The 17,178-nt window shown below is 51.0% G+C and overlaps 1 protein-coding gene across 7 annotated transcripts in view; it reads right to left on the bottom strand.

The window, feature by feature from the left end:
* Positions 1 to 1,255: 1,255 nt before the first annotated feature.
* The window catches only part of WIZ (WIZ zinc finger), a 151,894-nt gene continuing 135,971 nt past the window's right edge, over positions 1,256 to 17,178 (bottom strand). For 5 of the 7 annotated variants that reach the window (XM_039513948.1, XM_039513949.1, XM_039513954.1 and 2 more), the window contains 8 exons: positions 16,249 to 16,413; positions 13,660 to 14,166; positions 9,880 to 10,359; positions 7,499 to 8,035; positions 6,423 to 6,953; positions 4,680 to 5,123; positions 3,603 to 3,795; positions 1,256 to 2,993 (listed from right to left, as the gene is read on the bottom strand). In XM_039513948.1, the coding sequence (XP_039369882.1) occupies positions 2,837 to 2,993; positions 3,603 to 3,795; positions 4,680 to 5,123; positions 6,423 to 6,953; positions 7,499 to 8,035; positions 9,880 to 10,359; positions 13,660 to 14,166; positions 16,249 to 16,413 (3,014 nt within the window). In that variant the 3' untranslated portion in view covers positions 1,256 to 2,836. The remainder of the gene's footprint in view (positions 2,994 to 3,602; positions 3,796 to 4,679; positions 5,124 to 6,422; positions 6,954 to 7,498; positions 8,036 to 9,879; positions 10,360 to 13,659; positions 14,167 to 16,248; positions 16,414 to 17,178) is intronic. The other 2 variants (XM_039513950.1, XM_039513951.1) reach the window with 2 other exon arrangements.

Genomic DNA, 17,178 nt, shown 5'->3' with positions numbered 1-17,178 from the left:
GCGCACAGTTTCAGAGGCTTTCACTGTACTTCCTGGTGTGTGTTTAACAAAAGTCAGGGGGAGTTCTGAGAATGAGGCTCAGCAGGGAGAATTATGCAACCTCCCCAAAACACAACTGACTGGTCAATGTAATGGTAACCAAAGAGTTTATTCAAATCCAAACTCCTGCTGGGCCGAAAGTCACCCCTCTCCAAAGAGAGCAGCTGGACCAGCCATGTGGAACACCGGGAGCAGGGAGAGAGGTAAGCTGCAAAGCTTTCTGGGGTTACGTGCTCAAGGGTTCACTTTGACCAGCTGCCCCTAGGAAACACTCCACCTTTGCCCTGGCTCTGTGAGGATATTACACCTTTTTTCCAAGCATACACATGGCTTGGAGGTGGGAAATGCCTTAGGAGGCTGGCTCAGTTCACTTCAACTCAGGGCCTCCACAGGGGATCAGAGAAATCAGACCTGACTTTTTTCTGCCCAACCCATTCCCACGGAGCAGGAGGCAGCAGCAGAGAAAACAGACATGGTTTCCTATAGTAGGTGAGATTAATCGACAATCCCAGCTCTCAGCAGAATACAAGCTCCAGCTCAACTACAAGATACAGGAGTCACTGGCTGAAATTCCCTTGCCTATTCCATATGGCTGGAGGGAGGCCTTGACCTTGATGAAATGCACAGAGGCTGAAGCTAGCATTCCTAGGGGCCCTTCTATAAGTTTCTGAGCTCCTTGCAACGTGGACAGGCCTTAGCTTTGTGTTGCACGAACTCGCGGAGAGTCTCCATGGATGGATTCTCATTGCTGGCTGCCTTCAGACACCTGCACTAGGCAGAGGCACTGCTACCCATTCCCTTCTGGGCAGCTCGGTTATCATGTGAGTGAAAAGTTTAAACTGGTGTTTAATGATTGATTTTTATGAGATTAGCTCTGTCTAGACAACCTGCTGTTATCTAGCTCCTACAAAAAATTCTAGTCTCTGGATACAGCTGGTCAGATCAGTCATAGCGATCACTTCTAGGATCAGAGTTTATGAATTGAAATTGGTGCCCATCACTGCAGTGAAGAAATGTGAATTACGGTTACATGGTTTTGCTGACTCTGGTTTGAGTTGCCTTCTGCAGCCATTCCATTCTGAACCAGTAATGGGAGCGGTGGGGGAGATTTCCTGCTAGTGAAAAAATCTAAAGATACTTGGAAAAACAGAAATTCCTAAAAGCAAATCTTCCCAAGCTGACTTATTATGGTCAGTAAATAAAGAGTAACAATTCATAGAAAACTCTCAACTGGGTTTATCTATCAAAGCATCACAGAAGGAATTTTGCCTCTTAAATTGTGATGGTCCCCTGTGCAAACAACATCCGATTCCCCCTCCTTTCTGTCTGGATAATATAAATGCACACACTGTAGGATGCTTGGCTTAGTTTCCAGAAGAGAAGTTTAATCTAATTTACATATTCCTAGGTACATTAATAACCAGAATATGCCCAATGAAAAAAGTTAAAAGGTAAATTCCCTCCAAGCTCTGCTCAGCTTAGGATTCCAAATAAAAATGAATGCTCGTTATTTCTACACAAAACTAGAGTTAAAAAAGTCGAGGTTCTATGCAGCTAGACATAAAAAGCAACAGCGAGCAGGGCTGTGTGGAGAACGTCCAGGTTCTCCTGGAGAGAGCTGGCGACTGCCACTGTTGCTGTTTTGGAGTCTGAATTGGCAGGAAAAGTGTTAGTATCACTCAGCACTTCACCAAAGAACCCTGGAAGCCCATGCCTGCTGTCATGCCTCCTGGGATAGACTTAGCTGGTATTTACACACCTGAACTCAGTCAGGAGTTTACGCACCCACCCTTCAGACAGGTGGGGCGGGAGGTCGCACTGCAGAGATCTTAAGACATTCTACAATCGAAGGCTAAGAAAGGAAAGGAAGGCAGCGTGCAGCCTAAAGCTACCCCCTCTGGTAGTGTTGGGTCACCGCCACGGGAAGCTAACAGCAACAGGAACCCGCGGGGCACTGCACAATCTCAAGTGAAATGGTTAGGACGACAACTGGACAGCAAGAAGTTGTGGGGAGGGAAAGAATGAATGTAGACATTACGAGACAGGTGGAGGATCAGTAAATCCATGACTTGCCATTTAATGTGTGGGATGAAGTTGACCAATGATGTATTGTCTGGGGGAGGGGGATGGGTAACATGCAGCGCAACTCAGTAAGAATGGACTCTGACATCTATGTGAACTAAATTAATCATCGTCTAAGGAATCGAATATACATTAACTCTAGGGCCATATACATAATTAACAACATTCACCATCACAGACAGAGTAGCTTTCTCCTCTCTCCCTATCTTGTTACATATGGCCTGATGGACTGTCACGTTCGCAATTCTCATAGAAACCTGAATCGCAGCAGAGCAAACACGCACTCCCCTCCCTGGACCAGAGTCTCTGGACTAATCTGCATTCATTAGCGGGAAAGAGGGATCCCCACATTCATCCCCTTTTGCAGGGAGCTCCCGTTCCCGGCTGGGAAAATGAGTCTCATTTCACACCCATCAGGATTCCGTGCAGCAGCCTCCTTGCCTGCTTCATGGGAACCCCATGGGGTCCCATCTCCAGTCTGTAACGGTTGTCTCCCCCAGAAGAATGTCTTATGTCACGTAGTGCTCAACGCTGGCACTCCCATGCAATGTGAGTCAGCACAGGGGAAGCTGGGCTCCGGGAGGCTGCAGAGCCCAGCAGTAAGAATTTAGCTACTTCCCTTTGGTAACCGTCTGCAGCAGAGTCCTTCAGCGTGCTCCTTTGGAAACGTGCTCGTACAAGAGAGGGGCAGAGGGACGCCGGCCAGCGGGCTCCGTTACTGAGCCTCAGCTACGGCCTGCACCTCGGGGGCCTCTGGCTCACTGCACAAGGGGTCGGCTTTGGAGAAATTCATTTCCAGGATGTGTCGCTGGAGATGTCGCACCCACTCCTCCTGGATGGAGAGAGGGCCCTGGAACTCCACCTCGCAGAACCTGCACCCAGGGAAGGGGAAGGGGGAACAATATCAGACCCTGGATGAGACACTCATTGAATATTTCTATTATGGCTCCAGTTGGGACCAACCCCATTGTTCTGGGCACTGCAGCCCAACTCTAAGGAGCAAATAAATGGGGAGAGAGGACGCAGATATGCGCAGTGCATCAGAGGAGGTTGTTTAATTAACTGTCAAGACTTTGCATTGACTGTCAGGCATCCAGAGAAGCCAGTCTCGGGGAAGAAGCTACCACTGACCTCAGCACCAGACAAAGACAGACATGGCCCTTTCTGGAAACCAAACGTTACCTTAAACTCCACGCAGGCAAATACTGGGAAGGAACTTAAAGGAAGAGAGGTCCCATAGCCAGGACTGGCTGTCATTCCACAGTATGAAAGGGCTCTAAGACTAAAGGCACTGATGGCAGGCTGAGGGACAGCTGCTGGCATTAGGAATCACTGTGAAACACTATACATAGGTGGGGGTGTCTCTGCATGTACTGCACAGTCACTGCCAGGAGTCCATGCCCTCAAGGAGAGGGTGCTGTGGACTGAGTGCCATCCAGCACTCCGGATGGGGGAGCATGGATCCCTCTCTGTAGACATACCTGCACTTCAGGGTGTAGATGTTACCCACAAATTTCACCAAGGATGTCTGTGGAGGCCTGGGGACCAGTGAGGGCACTGGTCTCATCCTGGGTGCTGGCTGGCGAGCTTCCTCCATTTTCTGCTGGAAGTCGCTGGCCTCCTCCTCTCGGGCGAGGGAGGCCTCTGGGGGTTTGGCTTGTCTTCGTTCAAACTCTAGGACAGAAGAGGCATCTTCAGAACACAGCACCATATGCAGGCACATGTCACCCAGGCTACAAGCTTGATGCTGAGCTGCAACGGCCTACGATGCCCCCCTTCCCCTCCCCCCGCTTCCCATCCCAGGGGACTGGCCGTGTAATCCCACCATGGGCGGTGAGTAATGGTTGGGGGGCATGGGGGAGAGGAAAGGCAGTGGTGGATTATTGCACTGGCCCATGGGGCCTGTGCCCAGGGGCCTCTGGCAATTTGGAGTCCCTGGAAAAATCTCCCCCCACCACGGCCTCAGGGCGGAATGGCATGGGGCCATGGGCAGAACAGGGGAGGGGCTCCAAACTCAGAGCTCTGCCACTGTGGGGGGGAGCAAGAGGCTCCAGGCTTTGAATTCTTTTCATCATGGTCCCAGCTGACTGGGGTCTGATCCTGCTTTGAGCAGGGGGCTGGACTAGATGACCTCCTGAGGTCCCTTCCAACCCCGATATTCTATGATTCTATGATAAGCTCTCAGGCCCCCGACCCAGGAGCCACAGGAGGGCTGAGAGCAGCAAGTGGAGGTGTGGCCTTGGCCAGAAGAGCCAGGGCAGGGGGCTAGCATCCCCAAGGGGAAGCTTCATTTGCTGCCCATGGATCCCACCACTTCTCACCAACAGGAACTGTGTCATCATGTGGTGGATTGGCTGGGAAGAGAGGACAGAAAACAAAGGATGCTGACTGCCCACCTGTGGGCTCATCCTTCCCTCCCTCCAGGGGTAGTGTTCTGGACAAGAGTCTCCCAAGCTTTGCCAGCCCACAGCATCCCCAGAGGGACCCCAGGTTAAAAGTGTTCGCATGCTCCTGCTTGGCAGTGAATTTGGGGCAATAAGAGGCGGCTCCCAACTCACTGTTGATGTTCTGGCGATGCTCCTCCACCTTCACCAGTGACAGGGGAGAGGTGACCATGGGCCGCTCGCCACCCCCACCACTGCCCCTATCCAGGAGTTTGCTGTGCTCACTGTGCCCCATCTCGCCCACCAGGCTCTTGCTCATGAGGGGCATGGCGCCTGGCTGCAGGCCCAGGGGCAGCCTCTTCCCTGTGCTGTCCTGCTCCCGTGAGTGGGACGAGTTGCGGAACTTCTTGGTGAAGGGCCGGCCCCCCTGGATGTAGCTGCGATAGGCTCCGGCCTTCTGGGGCCTGTGCTTGATCCACTCGCTCAGCGTCTCTATGGGTGAGCCATTCACGCACCATTCAGTCACACCAAACTGCCGCAGATGAGCCCGAGCATGGCTGGCCAGTGCCTTGCGGTTCTCGAAGTAGAGGCCACAGAGCTCGCAGCAGGCTTCACTGGCTGGAGACAGAGAAAGCAGGGAGTGAAAGCTTGCAGAGGGTCTGGGAAGAAGCTGGCAGCCAGCAGGGCACCTTGCAGCAGCTGGAAAGCAGAGAAACACTGGGGTGCTAGGATCCAACAGGAAGGAGTTGCTTGCTCTCTGGCCCTCTCCCCAATCCTCCTCCTCCGCGGGGTCGGTCTGGGGCAGTGGGGGTGTGTGTGAGGGGGCAGCATTTCCATAGGCTGTGGAATCTGCTTTGGAGCTTACACCTCTTACTGTCTGTAACCTACAAAATGGCTGGAATTGTCTTGTGACCCAACTCCCCACAATCCTTTGCATCTGCAGAGGGCTGTGGGATGGAGTGGGCTGCATGATGATTGTTGGCCATTCTGTGGGTCACAGACCACTATCCCAGGCTACCCAGTAGCGAATTGCGCTACTTTGGCTATACGGTGTCCAGAGACCACTGGTAAAGGTCTTTGTAGTCCACTGAGAGCTGCAGGGGGCTTTCCAGGCCAAGCTCAGTAGGGAGGTGGCTAAACTAAATCCTGCTGCCTGTGCCCTGAGGTCTTCTCACTGCTTGTTCAGCCAGCTCCTACTGGATGTTGGTCTTGTCTGCTCTGCAGCTGGGAGGCTACTTCCCAGCATGGGTAGACAGACATGTGCTAGCTCTGCTGAGGCTAGTTCTTACAGCAGTGTAGCCAGGAATAGCACAGGTGGGCAGCTCTGACTAGCCACCTGGATATATACCAGGTGGTGTGGGCAGGTTTGTATACAGGTGCTAGTGCGAGCCATCGCCCATGCTACCCCAGCTACACTGCTATTGTTAGTATGCTAGCTTCAGCAGAGCTAGTGCATCTACCTGTGCTGGGAAGCAGCCTCCCAGCTGCAGTATAGATGTACCTGGGGTAAGGGCTCAGAACATTCTCTGATACCAGACAAGTTGCTCTTGTGACATGGCAGGTTTGTGGCACCACATCTGAGGCCCAGAGCAGTGGACTCCCCAAGTCCCTTTACGCTCTCTTGGTTTCTGGGGATGGGGCAGCAATGGAGGAGACAACAAAGCAGGACGTCTCTCTGCTGGGAAGTGGGAAGGAAAGCGTTAACACCCCAGCAGAGTGCTACCTGTCCCCTTCTCCTTGGGATACAGCTCAGCAGGGCTCTCCACCCACCCATCCCTCCCTATAGGATGGAGCCCTGGCATGGCACTCCACTGGACCCTCTATGAAGGGACACAGCACCTGCAGGGCTCTTTGCCTGTCTCCCCCGCCATGATGGAGCCCTGGCACAGCTCTCTGCCTGCCCCCGCCCCAACTTACATGTGTGTGCAGGCTTGTCATGAGCAGCCTTGGCTTTGAAGGGCAGCTCGGTCTGGATGTAGGTCTTCTGCTTCACTTCGCCATGGCCCCCAAGACGATCTTCCTGCAGTGGCCGCTTGGTGGAGAGTGGAGTCAGGAAGCCCCCGTGGGGTTTGCTGGTGAGTGGCGAGAGCGAGATCTCCCGGCTCATGCTGGAACCACTGGGGCCGGGCTTTCCCGTCCTTCCACCCAGCGGGGAGAGGGACATGGCCTGCAGCATTTTCCCAGGGGACTTGAGGGCTGCACCTTCCTCTGCCATCGGCTTGGGGGGCTCAATGCTGGAAGTATGGGGCTCCTTCTTGATCATACAGGGCTTGGACTTCTTCTTGAGGATCTCCCGCAGCGTGTCGATGGGTGAGCCATTGACAGACCACTCGGTCACCCCCATCTGGCGCAGGTGGGACCGGGCATGGCTGGACAGCCCCTTCCGGTTCTCGAAGTACTCCCCACAAAACTCACATCGGATATCCCTCACGGGGTCAGCACGGGAGGCTGCAGGGAGCAGAGACAGAGAAGGGAGTGCCTAGAATCCCCAGGCAGCATCCAGCCCCACATCACTGGAAGGCTCACCAGGCATTGCAGACTGGTGCACCCCCACCCCCGCCCCGTCAACCTGCACGCCACAGAAGATCTAACAGCAAAGGCTGGCGAGCCATACCTCTGCTATTGCAGCCTTCTATCTCTGTAGCAAGGAGGCACCGGGACATCATGTTAAACATGATTAAACATAGCTGCTAATATTCTGCCACATCTATAATGTGGCACCTGAGGATCTCAAACCACGCTACCAACATTGTCACCTGCCCTATGAGAGATAAATGTGATCTCCAATTAACAGATCGGGAAACAACATGCCCGAAGTGGCCAGTGGCAGAGCTGGGAACAGAACCCAGGAGTCCTGACTCCCAGTCCCCTGCTGTGGCCAAACACTGATTTGATCTCCCCAACCCCCCCAAGCTCTTGTCTACTATGGCAGGTGATCACTAAAGTCAAAGTCACCCCACCATGCTAGCAGGAGTGCTGCTGCTCTCACTTACAGAGGTTCAGGGGGGACATCTCCTCCCGTGGAGACCAGGTCCTGTTGGATGGATGGGGCTCACCGTGGAAGCTCCCAGACATCATCTCTCGCTTGATCTCCATTCTCATTTGGTCTTGTTTCAGTTTCTTCTGAAAAGAGGGAGGGGCCATCCCTGGAAACATCTTCCTGGCTGTTGGGGGAGGGGAGGAGGTAGGAGAGTGTCCCATGGGACTTCCTGGCTGCTGGACCTTTTTGGGCATGGAGGGCACATGAATCTCTCCTGGGCTGTGAGGCTCCAGCGATCCCATGCTGCCGATGACGGTCTTGGTCATGGCTTTCTGCCCTGGGGTTGGTGGGTTTGTGTTGCCACCCCGGGGCTGAGCTCTGCGCTTGAGGATCTCCCGCAACGTGTCGATCGGGGAGCCGTTGACATACCACTCGGTCACCCCCATCTGGCGCAGGTGGGACCTGGCATGGCTGGACAGCCCCTTCCGGTTCTCGAAGTACTCCCCACAGAACTCGCATCTGATATCCCTCACGGGCTCCGATCCAGAGGCTGAAACAAGGAGGGGAGACGTGCATTTACTGTAGCACGTGGCGGGCACAGCCCTATGCCACTGGGACACTAGCAATTTCATCCCCCCCAACCAGACAGCACAAAGCAAACACGCCACGCGCCAGAAGTCAAGACAATGGCAAAGCTGATCCCGGAACAAACTCAACGAACGGAATCAAACCATTGAACGATCCCTGGGAAATGCGATAGGCAGGGGCAGTGCAGGGAGGACAGAGCAGGCTTTGATGGTAGGGCAGAGAGCAGGCCCTCTTGGTGAGCCTAGACACAGCAACCGCAATGGCTGGAGGCCTTGTTAGGAGCTGTGATCCAGGAGGCCTGGGAGAATAGTCATTTCAGTGTCTTCCTTTGTGTGCATGTCCTGCTTGCCCAAGGCTTTAGAGGTGGGTGTCTATGTGTGTTGGGTGCTGAGTAAAGGAAGGGGACCTGCAGGCATGCTAGAGCCCGGATGAAGGCATACATTCCACGTTTGTTTGAATCTCCTTCCCACAGACACTGGAATGATCTGTCCAGGAAGCCCGGCAACCCAGATTTGTATCGCGCACTGGCTTGCTGTCCACCAAGCAGCTAAACCAAATGTGGGCGTCCTTGTCATTTTTGGCTAATCGAAGTGCTGAGCACTCTTCCTTCAAATGCAATGTATCCTTAACCCCATCCCCACTTGGTTTCTGCAGATCTGCCTGCCTGCAGCATGATCCAGGAAACCCTGATTCAGTGTGTGCTTGGAAGGAGCAAGAGGAGTAACACGACGCAGTATATATTTTTTGCCACCATAAGCAAGCTGCAGTCTGAGCCATGCAATCTCCTGGAGATAAATGCTTAGCGGTGAGTGGGTGCAACTTACACATCGTCTTACAGGCTGCTTGAAAGGGGGAAAGCTTAGCAGCCAGTCAGCATTAAATCACCAGTTTATGGAGAAGAGAATGCACAAACTAGCCACAGTCACTGATCACCCTTCCCCATTTGAAGGCGAAGGTAGAACCTGCCTCCTTCTCTGCACCAAGGTAAGGGGAGAATGGAAACAGACACCCCCCTCCCAGAATGGGGACCAGACTCAGGCCAAAGGCCTCATGAATGCTGGCCTGAAATGAAAGGACAAGAGAGGTTGATTCCCCCTCTGCCAAGGACAGACAGGGCAATTTCAACCCAAGATGAAAACACCCAGCACTGGGTTTTCTAGCAGGGTCCAGGCACTGAGTCACCATGACATACTGTACAGGTTAGGCCACCGAGTACCACAGAAAGTGCAGCAGTCCCTGTCTATCGAGCAGCAGAGAGAGCGCTCAGCCTGCACAAGGCAACAGGCATTCTGCAACATGAGAGCACCAAACAGCCTGGCCTCCCCTCCCTGATCTGGGTGGTCAAGCAGTCAGAACCCATTTGACTCAAGGATTCATTCCTGAATGGATGGTGCCCAAGCAGGTGCCTGGTGTTACCTTGGAAGGGAAGGGGCTGGGCTCTTTATCTACTCAGGACTGAGGTAGGAACATGGTGTGTGTGCCTGGCTGAGGAAGGACACAGAAGCTGGCTCAGAAAGTGGTGAGAGAGAGCACTTTATGGGGAAAAGGAAAAGCAAAGGGCGTGCGACCAAGAGCCATTTATTCTCTGTCATTGCCCTGACACAGAACCCAGGAGTCCTGACTCCCAGTCCCCTGGGCCACACTCCATCCCAGCACTGGGAACAAAACCCAGGAGTCTTGATGCCCAGTTCCCTGCTTTAGCCAAACAATGGTGAAGGCTCGATAGGGAGTGGCATCAGGCCTTGCTTAATGTAAACAAGGGGGAGAGGAGGAGGGAAGAGGAGGCAGTGATGAGAGAGAACCTACAGAGGTTGAGTGGAGACATCCCAGCATCTGAAGCCCAGTACGCGCTGGAGGAAAGACCCTGTTTTCTTTGCAGACTGGCCTCAGCTGACAACCTGTGGGTTTGTGGCTTCAGTTTCTTGGATGGTGGAAGGGAGTGAGGTGAGAGGATCGCTGGCTGTTTGCCCAAAGGCCTTGGTGGAGGTGGTTGTTTCATGCCTGTTGCAGGTGCTGCTGCTGTGCTCTTTGGGCTGGGTCTGTCCGAGCTCCCAGCCTCCACTAATGATTTTCTCTCACTAGGGAGGAGAGAGGAAAGACGGCTTTTGAAGTCTTCACTTTGGATGAGGTCATTTAAAACATCAATTGGAGAGCCTTTAGCATCTGGATCATTCACTCCCAGGTGTCTCAGGTGGGCTCTAGCATGACTCGATAACCCCTTTCTGGTTTCAAACCAGGCACCACATAACTGGCAGTCAATTTCTTTGCCCGAGTCACTATCTACAGCTGCGGAAAGAAAACACATCGATCATAATACATACGGTCACTGAGGAGAATGTCTTTCAAGCACCAGTTACAACCCACAAGGGACTTGGTTCAAGTGGCCTGGGTTGTCTCTCCAGTGAAGAGGTTATATGCTGCGTTCTCTAGAGATTTTAAACAGGCAGCCCTAAAGGAAAGGTAAATTATCACGCTGGCCCAGGCAGCATTGCTGCTGCTCCCTGATGGTTATGCTGGAATTCCATCAGAAACCTTGACTTTCAGGGCTTCTCCATCATTTCTGGGTCTCCATTTACATGTGCCAAACAGCTTTACGAAGTGGTAGCCAAAGGCTGTGCATAGTAATCAGGGATCAACATTTTATTTTGTGTTTGCTGGCCCAGGAGCAGCCTCTGGAGAATGTTACTGTTCCTGAAAACCTGTGTGTTGCTCCTCCAGCTAAGCAGTCCTTCCCACATTACTTCAATAGCCAATATCCCATGAATCGCTAAATTTAGAGATTAGCGCTTTACACCATTTGAAAGCCGGAATGCTAAAGTGTCAGATTGCATAAGGCTCTAGTTTCAGCTTTGGCTGACCCCAGTGATACCAGCTGCTACAGTCAGGTCAGATTTAACGTTGGGAAAAGCAAGAAGATAAATCAGAATGGAGTGATTTTAAAGTCCAATATTTTGTGACAGGATGGGACTAAAACCAAAGCTTTGGTGTAAGTTCTAAATGCCTGGTGTTCCCTAGCCCCAGTTCTTTGCAATACCAAACCTTAAAACCACACTGGGCGCACAGGCTCCTCACGCTAGCTGTGCTCCTTTGACACTGGTACAGAACTGAATACAGTCAGCTCCAGAGCATTCTCTTTCCCCATCCCTGCTAAGTAGTAAGGAACATCTCAGACCTAATTTTAAACATGATCTGATTTTAAAAGGGATTTCATTTTATGAAGTTGGTGACTTCCCCAAGGGCAAGCATGGCAAGGCTATCCCACAGGTGGCACCAAGAGATTAACGAGGGCTGGGACTTTCTGAGGGAAAGAGCCCTCACTTGAACAACTAAGAGTGAAGACTGGAACATTGTTACTGAGCACATGCAGAACTGGTGCATTGATCACTACAAGCTCACAAAGTTCATGCACATTTCTGCAGAAAAACTGCCATATGTGCTTATAGTGGCTGTCTCTTCCATGCAAGTCTACGAATGTCAAGCAAGCACATAAGATGTCAAGGTAATGGCAAGCCTCTTGATTTGAAATCTGCACTCAGGTATATGGCTCTTCCCCAGATTGCCCAGCCAGACCCCAGCAGCCTAGGTGAAGGTTAACACAGGAGCCCTAATATCAATGGGAGCACTGCCCACTGCTGTCTCAATAACTTGGATAACTGAGAAGTCTAGGCCTGGTCGTCATAACTGGGCTAAGGAAGATTGGGACATGAGGATGCCAGGGCATGAGACAGTCAAACATGTCAAGCGGACAGTCACTTTCCCAACTGTTTCTTTCAGCAGAATAAGAGCAGCAGAATCACCCACATCTAATACGCCTGGATTCAGGGCTTTAGTGCTCAGGCAAACTAGGCTGTGGAAGAGTTCACTAAGTGATACATAAAGGTCAGTCACCCATTTGGAATGACAAACCTTGATGAACAATAGAAAGGGGGACTGGGACATGGAACTGTTCGTCTGCAGGGGCCTGGGTAGGATGGCTGGTCTGTGAAAGTCCAGATCCAAATGGACGATAGACAAGACACATCAGCACAAGTAGGACTGATTGCCACCTTGCTGCAGAGGGTGAGGACTGGATGTGCCACAGAGGCCAAACTCCATTTAGTGCTAGAGAAGGTCGCTCCAGGTCATACCCGGGACCCTGGGGAAAGGGGAGTATGCAACAGTTTGTGCTGCTTTGGTCCACTTCCATAGAGAGAGAAGTTGAGTCTAATCCTGTCAAATCAAAACTAACGTTACTTGAAAAGTAACAGAAGTTAGGCTCCAAACCATACTCTGCTGAGCTTAGATATGGCAGCATTTACAGTGTGTAAAACCATGGGCTGCCCTGACGCAGGAGATCTAGCAAGGAGTGGAGTGCATGTGCTGGAGGAGAGTGGGTAATTTGTTGTGTGTATTTAGGACTATTTCCAGTTGCCAATTCCACAAGCAGTCAGCACCCGATGCCTCACCTCTCGTTCAGGGTTACCAGACACTGAACTGCTGCAGCCCAGTTTGGACAAGAGCTGCTGAGAAAAATCCACCTGTGCTTTCTATGAAGAACTGAAGAATCTTCTCAGAACTCAACCACGATGCGTTGGAACAGTCGCTGCACTGACTCAGTCTGGTTTATGGGGTGTCTCAGCTCAGATGTTGTAGAAAAGGAAAGCTAGTTGGTTGGCAAACTAGTTGACTAGGATTCCTCCCCGACTGGCTGTTGTATCCCAGAATGCCCTTTGCTTCCCAACAGACACAGGGCACTGCAGGGAACAGTTATACAGAGTCTAGGAACAAAGTTCGAAAGCAGCAAGTGGCATCTTACAGGAGGGTGCCCTCTAGAAACTCCCCTAGGACTCCCCTCCAGGAATAAGTGGGGTCAGGTGCACAGCTGATAGACTTGCTTAGCCCCCAGAACAGGCCTGGGGAGATGGCTGCTGCACACATGGAGAGAAACTGCAAGATGGACGACTGCTGCACACATGGAGAGAAACAGCAAGATGGACGACCAATTTGGCTGCCCTGGTACAAACACACAGCAAAAGCAGCAGGGGTCTCTGAGGAGGCAGCCTGCTCCACTTATCTGGCTGGATAGAAATATGGTAGGAGCTGGGGGAGCAGTGGAAAGCTGCAGGTGTAGCAGGGGCACTTACTTTACCCAGATTTGTTTGGGCGGGGGAGGAGAGAAGGAGCGAGGAAACCCTCACCAGCTAAATCAGAAACAGATGACAATCACCTCCCACAATGAGCTATGATTAGCACTCATCCTCCAGAGACAGGAAAGGAGGCGCATGCTTGTCAGCAAGCCACACGGAACGTAGTCCAGGACCAAGTTGGGACTCACTGCCCTGTGGATGTTTGCAAGACGTATCCAGATTAAACGGCAGCAGCCCCTATGGGACCTTGTTGGAAAACTGCTGACAGCTACACTGAGTCCCACCCATGGCTGAAAGACAGGAAAGCCCCGCACCCATTCTCCCCACATGACAGCGAAGGGATGCCTTGTAGCAGGTTACCCAACAAGCCAGCAGCATTGAGTTTTGGTCAGCAAGTTCCCACACACTCAGCTCTCCTGCCACATATCTAGTGGGAAACACCAAAGGTAAAGAGACTCACTTAGATTTAAGGGCCCTTCCTCCTCGGGCTGCGGCCACTGTGCTTTTGGAGAGCTCTGCAGAGGGCTCAGGGGCAACTTGGGGGTCTTGTCCTCGGGGTGTTTTGGAGGGGGAGATCCTGAGAGTGTGGGTGGCACTTTTTTGAGGAGGGGGGATCCTGGTTGTGAAAGGCTCTTTGAAGAGAAGCCTGGTGGGGACTTGATCGCTTTGTTCACAGGGGGATCTGGCAAGCGGTCGCCTGTCTTGCTGAGAGACAGCAGTGTTGGCCGTGGGGAGCTGCCTGTCCCTTCTTTGGGGGAGCTGGATTTTTTGCTGAGCGTTGGGGACATTGGGCTGCTGTCAGGTTTGCCCTTCTGCTTCATCAGTTCATAGAGCAAGTCGATGGGAGCTCCACTGCTCTCGGACTCTGCCACGCCCAGCTGCCGAAGGTGAGAGCGAGCGTGGCTGGACAGGCCTTTGCGGGTCTCAAAGCAGGCACCACAGACCTCGCATGTTGTGAGGTTTTGAGCTGAAAAAGAAAAGCAGCTGTTAGCGAGTCACAGAGCTTCACAAGATGCAGTGCACAATCCCTGCATAGCTCATGCCGGGTGCCCTTGTCCTCAGCACCCAGAAGCAGCCCCCCATCCCAAAGTGCAATTCTAAACTACTTTAACTCCCAAGACTACTTATGCAAATGTAGCTATCTTTCCTGTTGCCTTGTCGCCTCCTATCAGAACCCTGCACTGTGAGCACTTGGGGACAGGGACTGCCTTCGGTCCACTTGTCTGTAGAGTGCCTAGCACATTAAGGCCCTGACCAAGGCCTCTGGGTATCAATGCAACCACCAGCAATAAACTGGGAGAAGCTGGGGATGAGGGGGAAGCAGACAAATCAGGCAGTGTGATACGGCAGAAAAAGGACAACAGATCTGGGCCATCCCATTACAGTTGTTAACTTTGCTGCTCATCTTGCCCTCCCTTCCCCCTCACAGTTTGTTATTCTTTCATTGTATTGCTTCTAAGTTATACTATAAATCTCAGGTCAGGGACCATGGGTAACGTTTTCAGAAGCACCCATATTCCTTTTCAAAATGGTACCCAGGGGGACCTACAATAAGGGATATGGTGCAAACTGAGCTGGCACAGTGTGTACATTTCTAGGCATCTCATTATCAGCAAACCCAGAAACTGGAAGAAACTAAGGAGAAGAAACTGGAGAGACTCAGTTATGAGGTCAGACTGAGACTGTTTAAGTTAGCCCTAACAAGGACAGAGAAGGGACATACCTGCCTAAAGACATCTGAAAGGTGCCAACACCCAGGACAGAGAGAAATCATTTACACAGCTATTTGGGAGTGTAACTAAACCAATCTCTTCCAGTAAGGGCAGAATTCAGGACAGACACCAGGAAAATCTTCCTGATCATGCAACCTTCTACTTATGCTGAATCATCTGCTATGGAAGGTACTGGACAAACCCACATTTGGGGTACTGAACGTATCATGGGAACTATCCTGCATGGCAGTAGAGTGGAGCAGATAGTCCAAGAGGCCATGCAATGCTCTGTCACAACGTGTGTTGTTTGGCAAATTGTCCATGACTGCTCTAATCACAATAAGGTGCTGTAGTTTGGGACCTGTAGCCTCCAGAGACACACTAGAGTACTAAGAACAGGGGTGTCAGTAGTCCCCTCCAATTTATTCATATTAGAGCCAGCCCTTCAGCTCATGGCAAGTTGCCAACATGACTCCTCACCACAGCAACATGTGAGTACTGCCCTGCTCCAACAGGACTATCTTTCATTCTATCATCCCACGCACTGAATAGCCACAGAGGCCTGGCCTGCCTGCCAGCTCTATTCCTTTCTCAGCGTTCCATTCCTTTCTCAGTTTTGAATGAAGAGGGATTGCAATAGAAGAGCCCAATGGTGCTAATCCAGTGATTTTAAGAGAGATTACTTGAAAACTCCACCTGTTGCCCAAGGCAGACTAATACCACAGAGTCTCTTTCTGCCAAGTTATAAGGATGGAAGAAGTTTGAACTGCAAGTACCTTCCCACATCAATGGCAATTCCCCATAATTCTGTGCAACAGGGAAACAGCCAAGAGCAAGGAGTTTTCATTTATTTTTAACATGACTTGCTGTCTATTAAATCACAAACAGGTAGGAATAAAAGCAGGCATGTGGGGTCTGGATAATCAGGAACAGAAGCCAATAAAGGCCTTGTCTGGTTCTTAATCCTTGGAGAAGAGACCATCCTTCTTAAAGTTTTGGAAAGTGACTGGCATCGGTGTGATCACTAATAAATCATCATAATCGAGTTCTTCCTTTATGGATATCTTCCCATTTTGTCACACCCATTGACTTGCTATTGTAGGGCCACTCTTGTGTGCTTGTTCATAACTGCAAGATGCCTTGTAAGTGATGGACTTGGGCAATAATTTGTTCATGTAGGGGAAAAAAAAATTGCATGCAACAAAGAACAACAAAACAAGGCTCCCAGGATTCCTCTGAAATAGCTGAGGAAAGTGCCTCCCCATAAGCAGGGGAGGCCAGCTGCTACAGAGCCAAATTACAGAATGAAGTTGAGCCCTAATCTGAAAAGTACTCACTTTTGGAATCCTGGGAGTCTGGCTTGTTTCCAGGAGGTTCAGGAGACAGTTTGGTCCCTATTCTGTTTGGAGTTTGATCCAATTGCCCGGCTGGAGTACTCTTCTTTGGGATGGGTGGTGACCCGACTTCCATGGCAACCATTTCTTCCTCCTCAGAGGCCATAACTGCCAGGGAGAGAAGGAAACATTCAGTCCGAGCTGTAAACAGTAAAGCATTAATGAAACTCACTCAAGGGGAGCAGTGAATAAAGGTTAAACCATTCCACATTTGATTAAAATGCCCTACAAGTTACTCATTAGCTCCATATTATCAACCAGGCACCAAGAATGGAAGTGAAAAAATATCCCAGTCAATACTATCTACTAACAGAAAAACAAGTTTTTAATAGGTAGGTTTACAGCAAACAGATGCTTTTGGACCTGGGTCATTAAGAGAATAGGGACTATAGCTCACGGATGCAAATAAAGGGGTTAAGTCATCACTGCATTGGAATATACAGAAATTCTCAGTGTAAGCTTCCCATGCTATCAGCAGTGACTCAGGGAACAAAGAGTGGTATGAAATGATGGTATTCGCCACACAGCGCAAAACACATTCCATATCTTCTTGTCTCTAGACTGATAGGACCAATGAGCCTCAGCCATGGATCAGGACACCACTGAGCCTGGCATCGTACAACACAAAACAAAAAGAGGGTTTCTGACCATTTCTCTATAGCTAGTGAGTTGTTAGTTTACATAGCATCACTGATGTCCACAGAGTTTTACAGTCAAGCCAACAGGTCCTGGCCCTGAGGATATTACAATCCTGCCAACACTTCCTACCGTGTGTAGCATTTACTATCAGGACATCAATAGGACTGTTCATAGCACAAGAACTATGCTTAGTTGTGTTTACATTACCAGGTTAGATGGCTAAAGGCACAAGAA

This window comes from Mauremys reevesii, linkage group 25 (genome assembly GCF_016161935.1).
Source record: "Mauremys reevesii isolate NIE-2019 linkage group 25, ASM1616193v1, whole genome shotgun sequence".
NCBI classification, from domain to species: Eukaryota; Metazoa; Chordata; order Testudines; family Geoemydidae; genus Mauremys; species Mauremys reevesii.
This window is presented reverse-complemented; position numbering and strand designations above follow the sequence as displayed.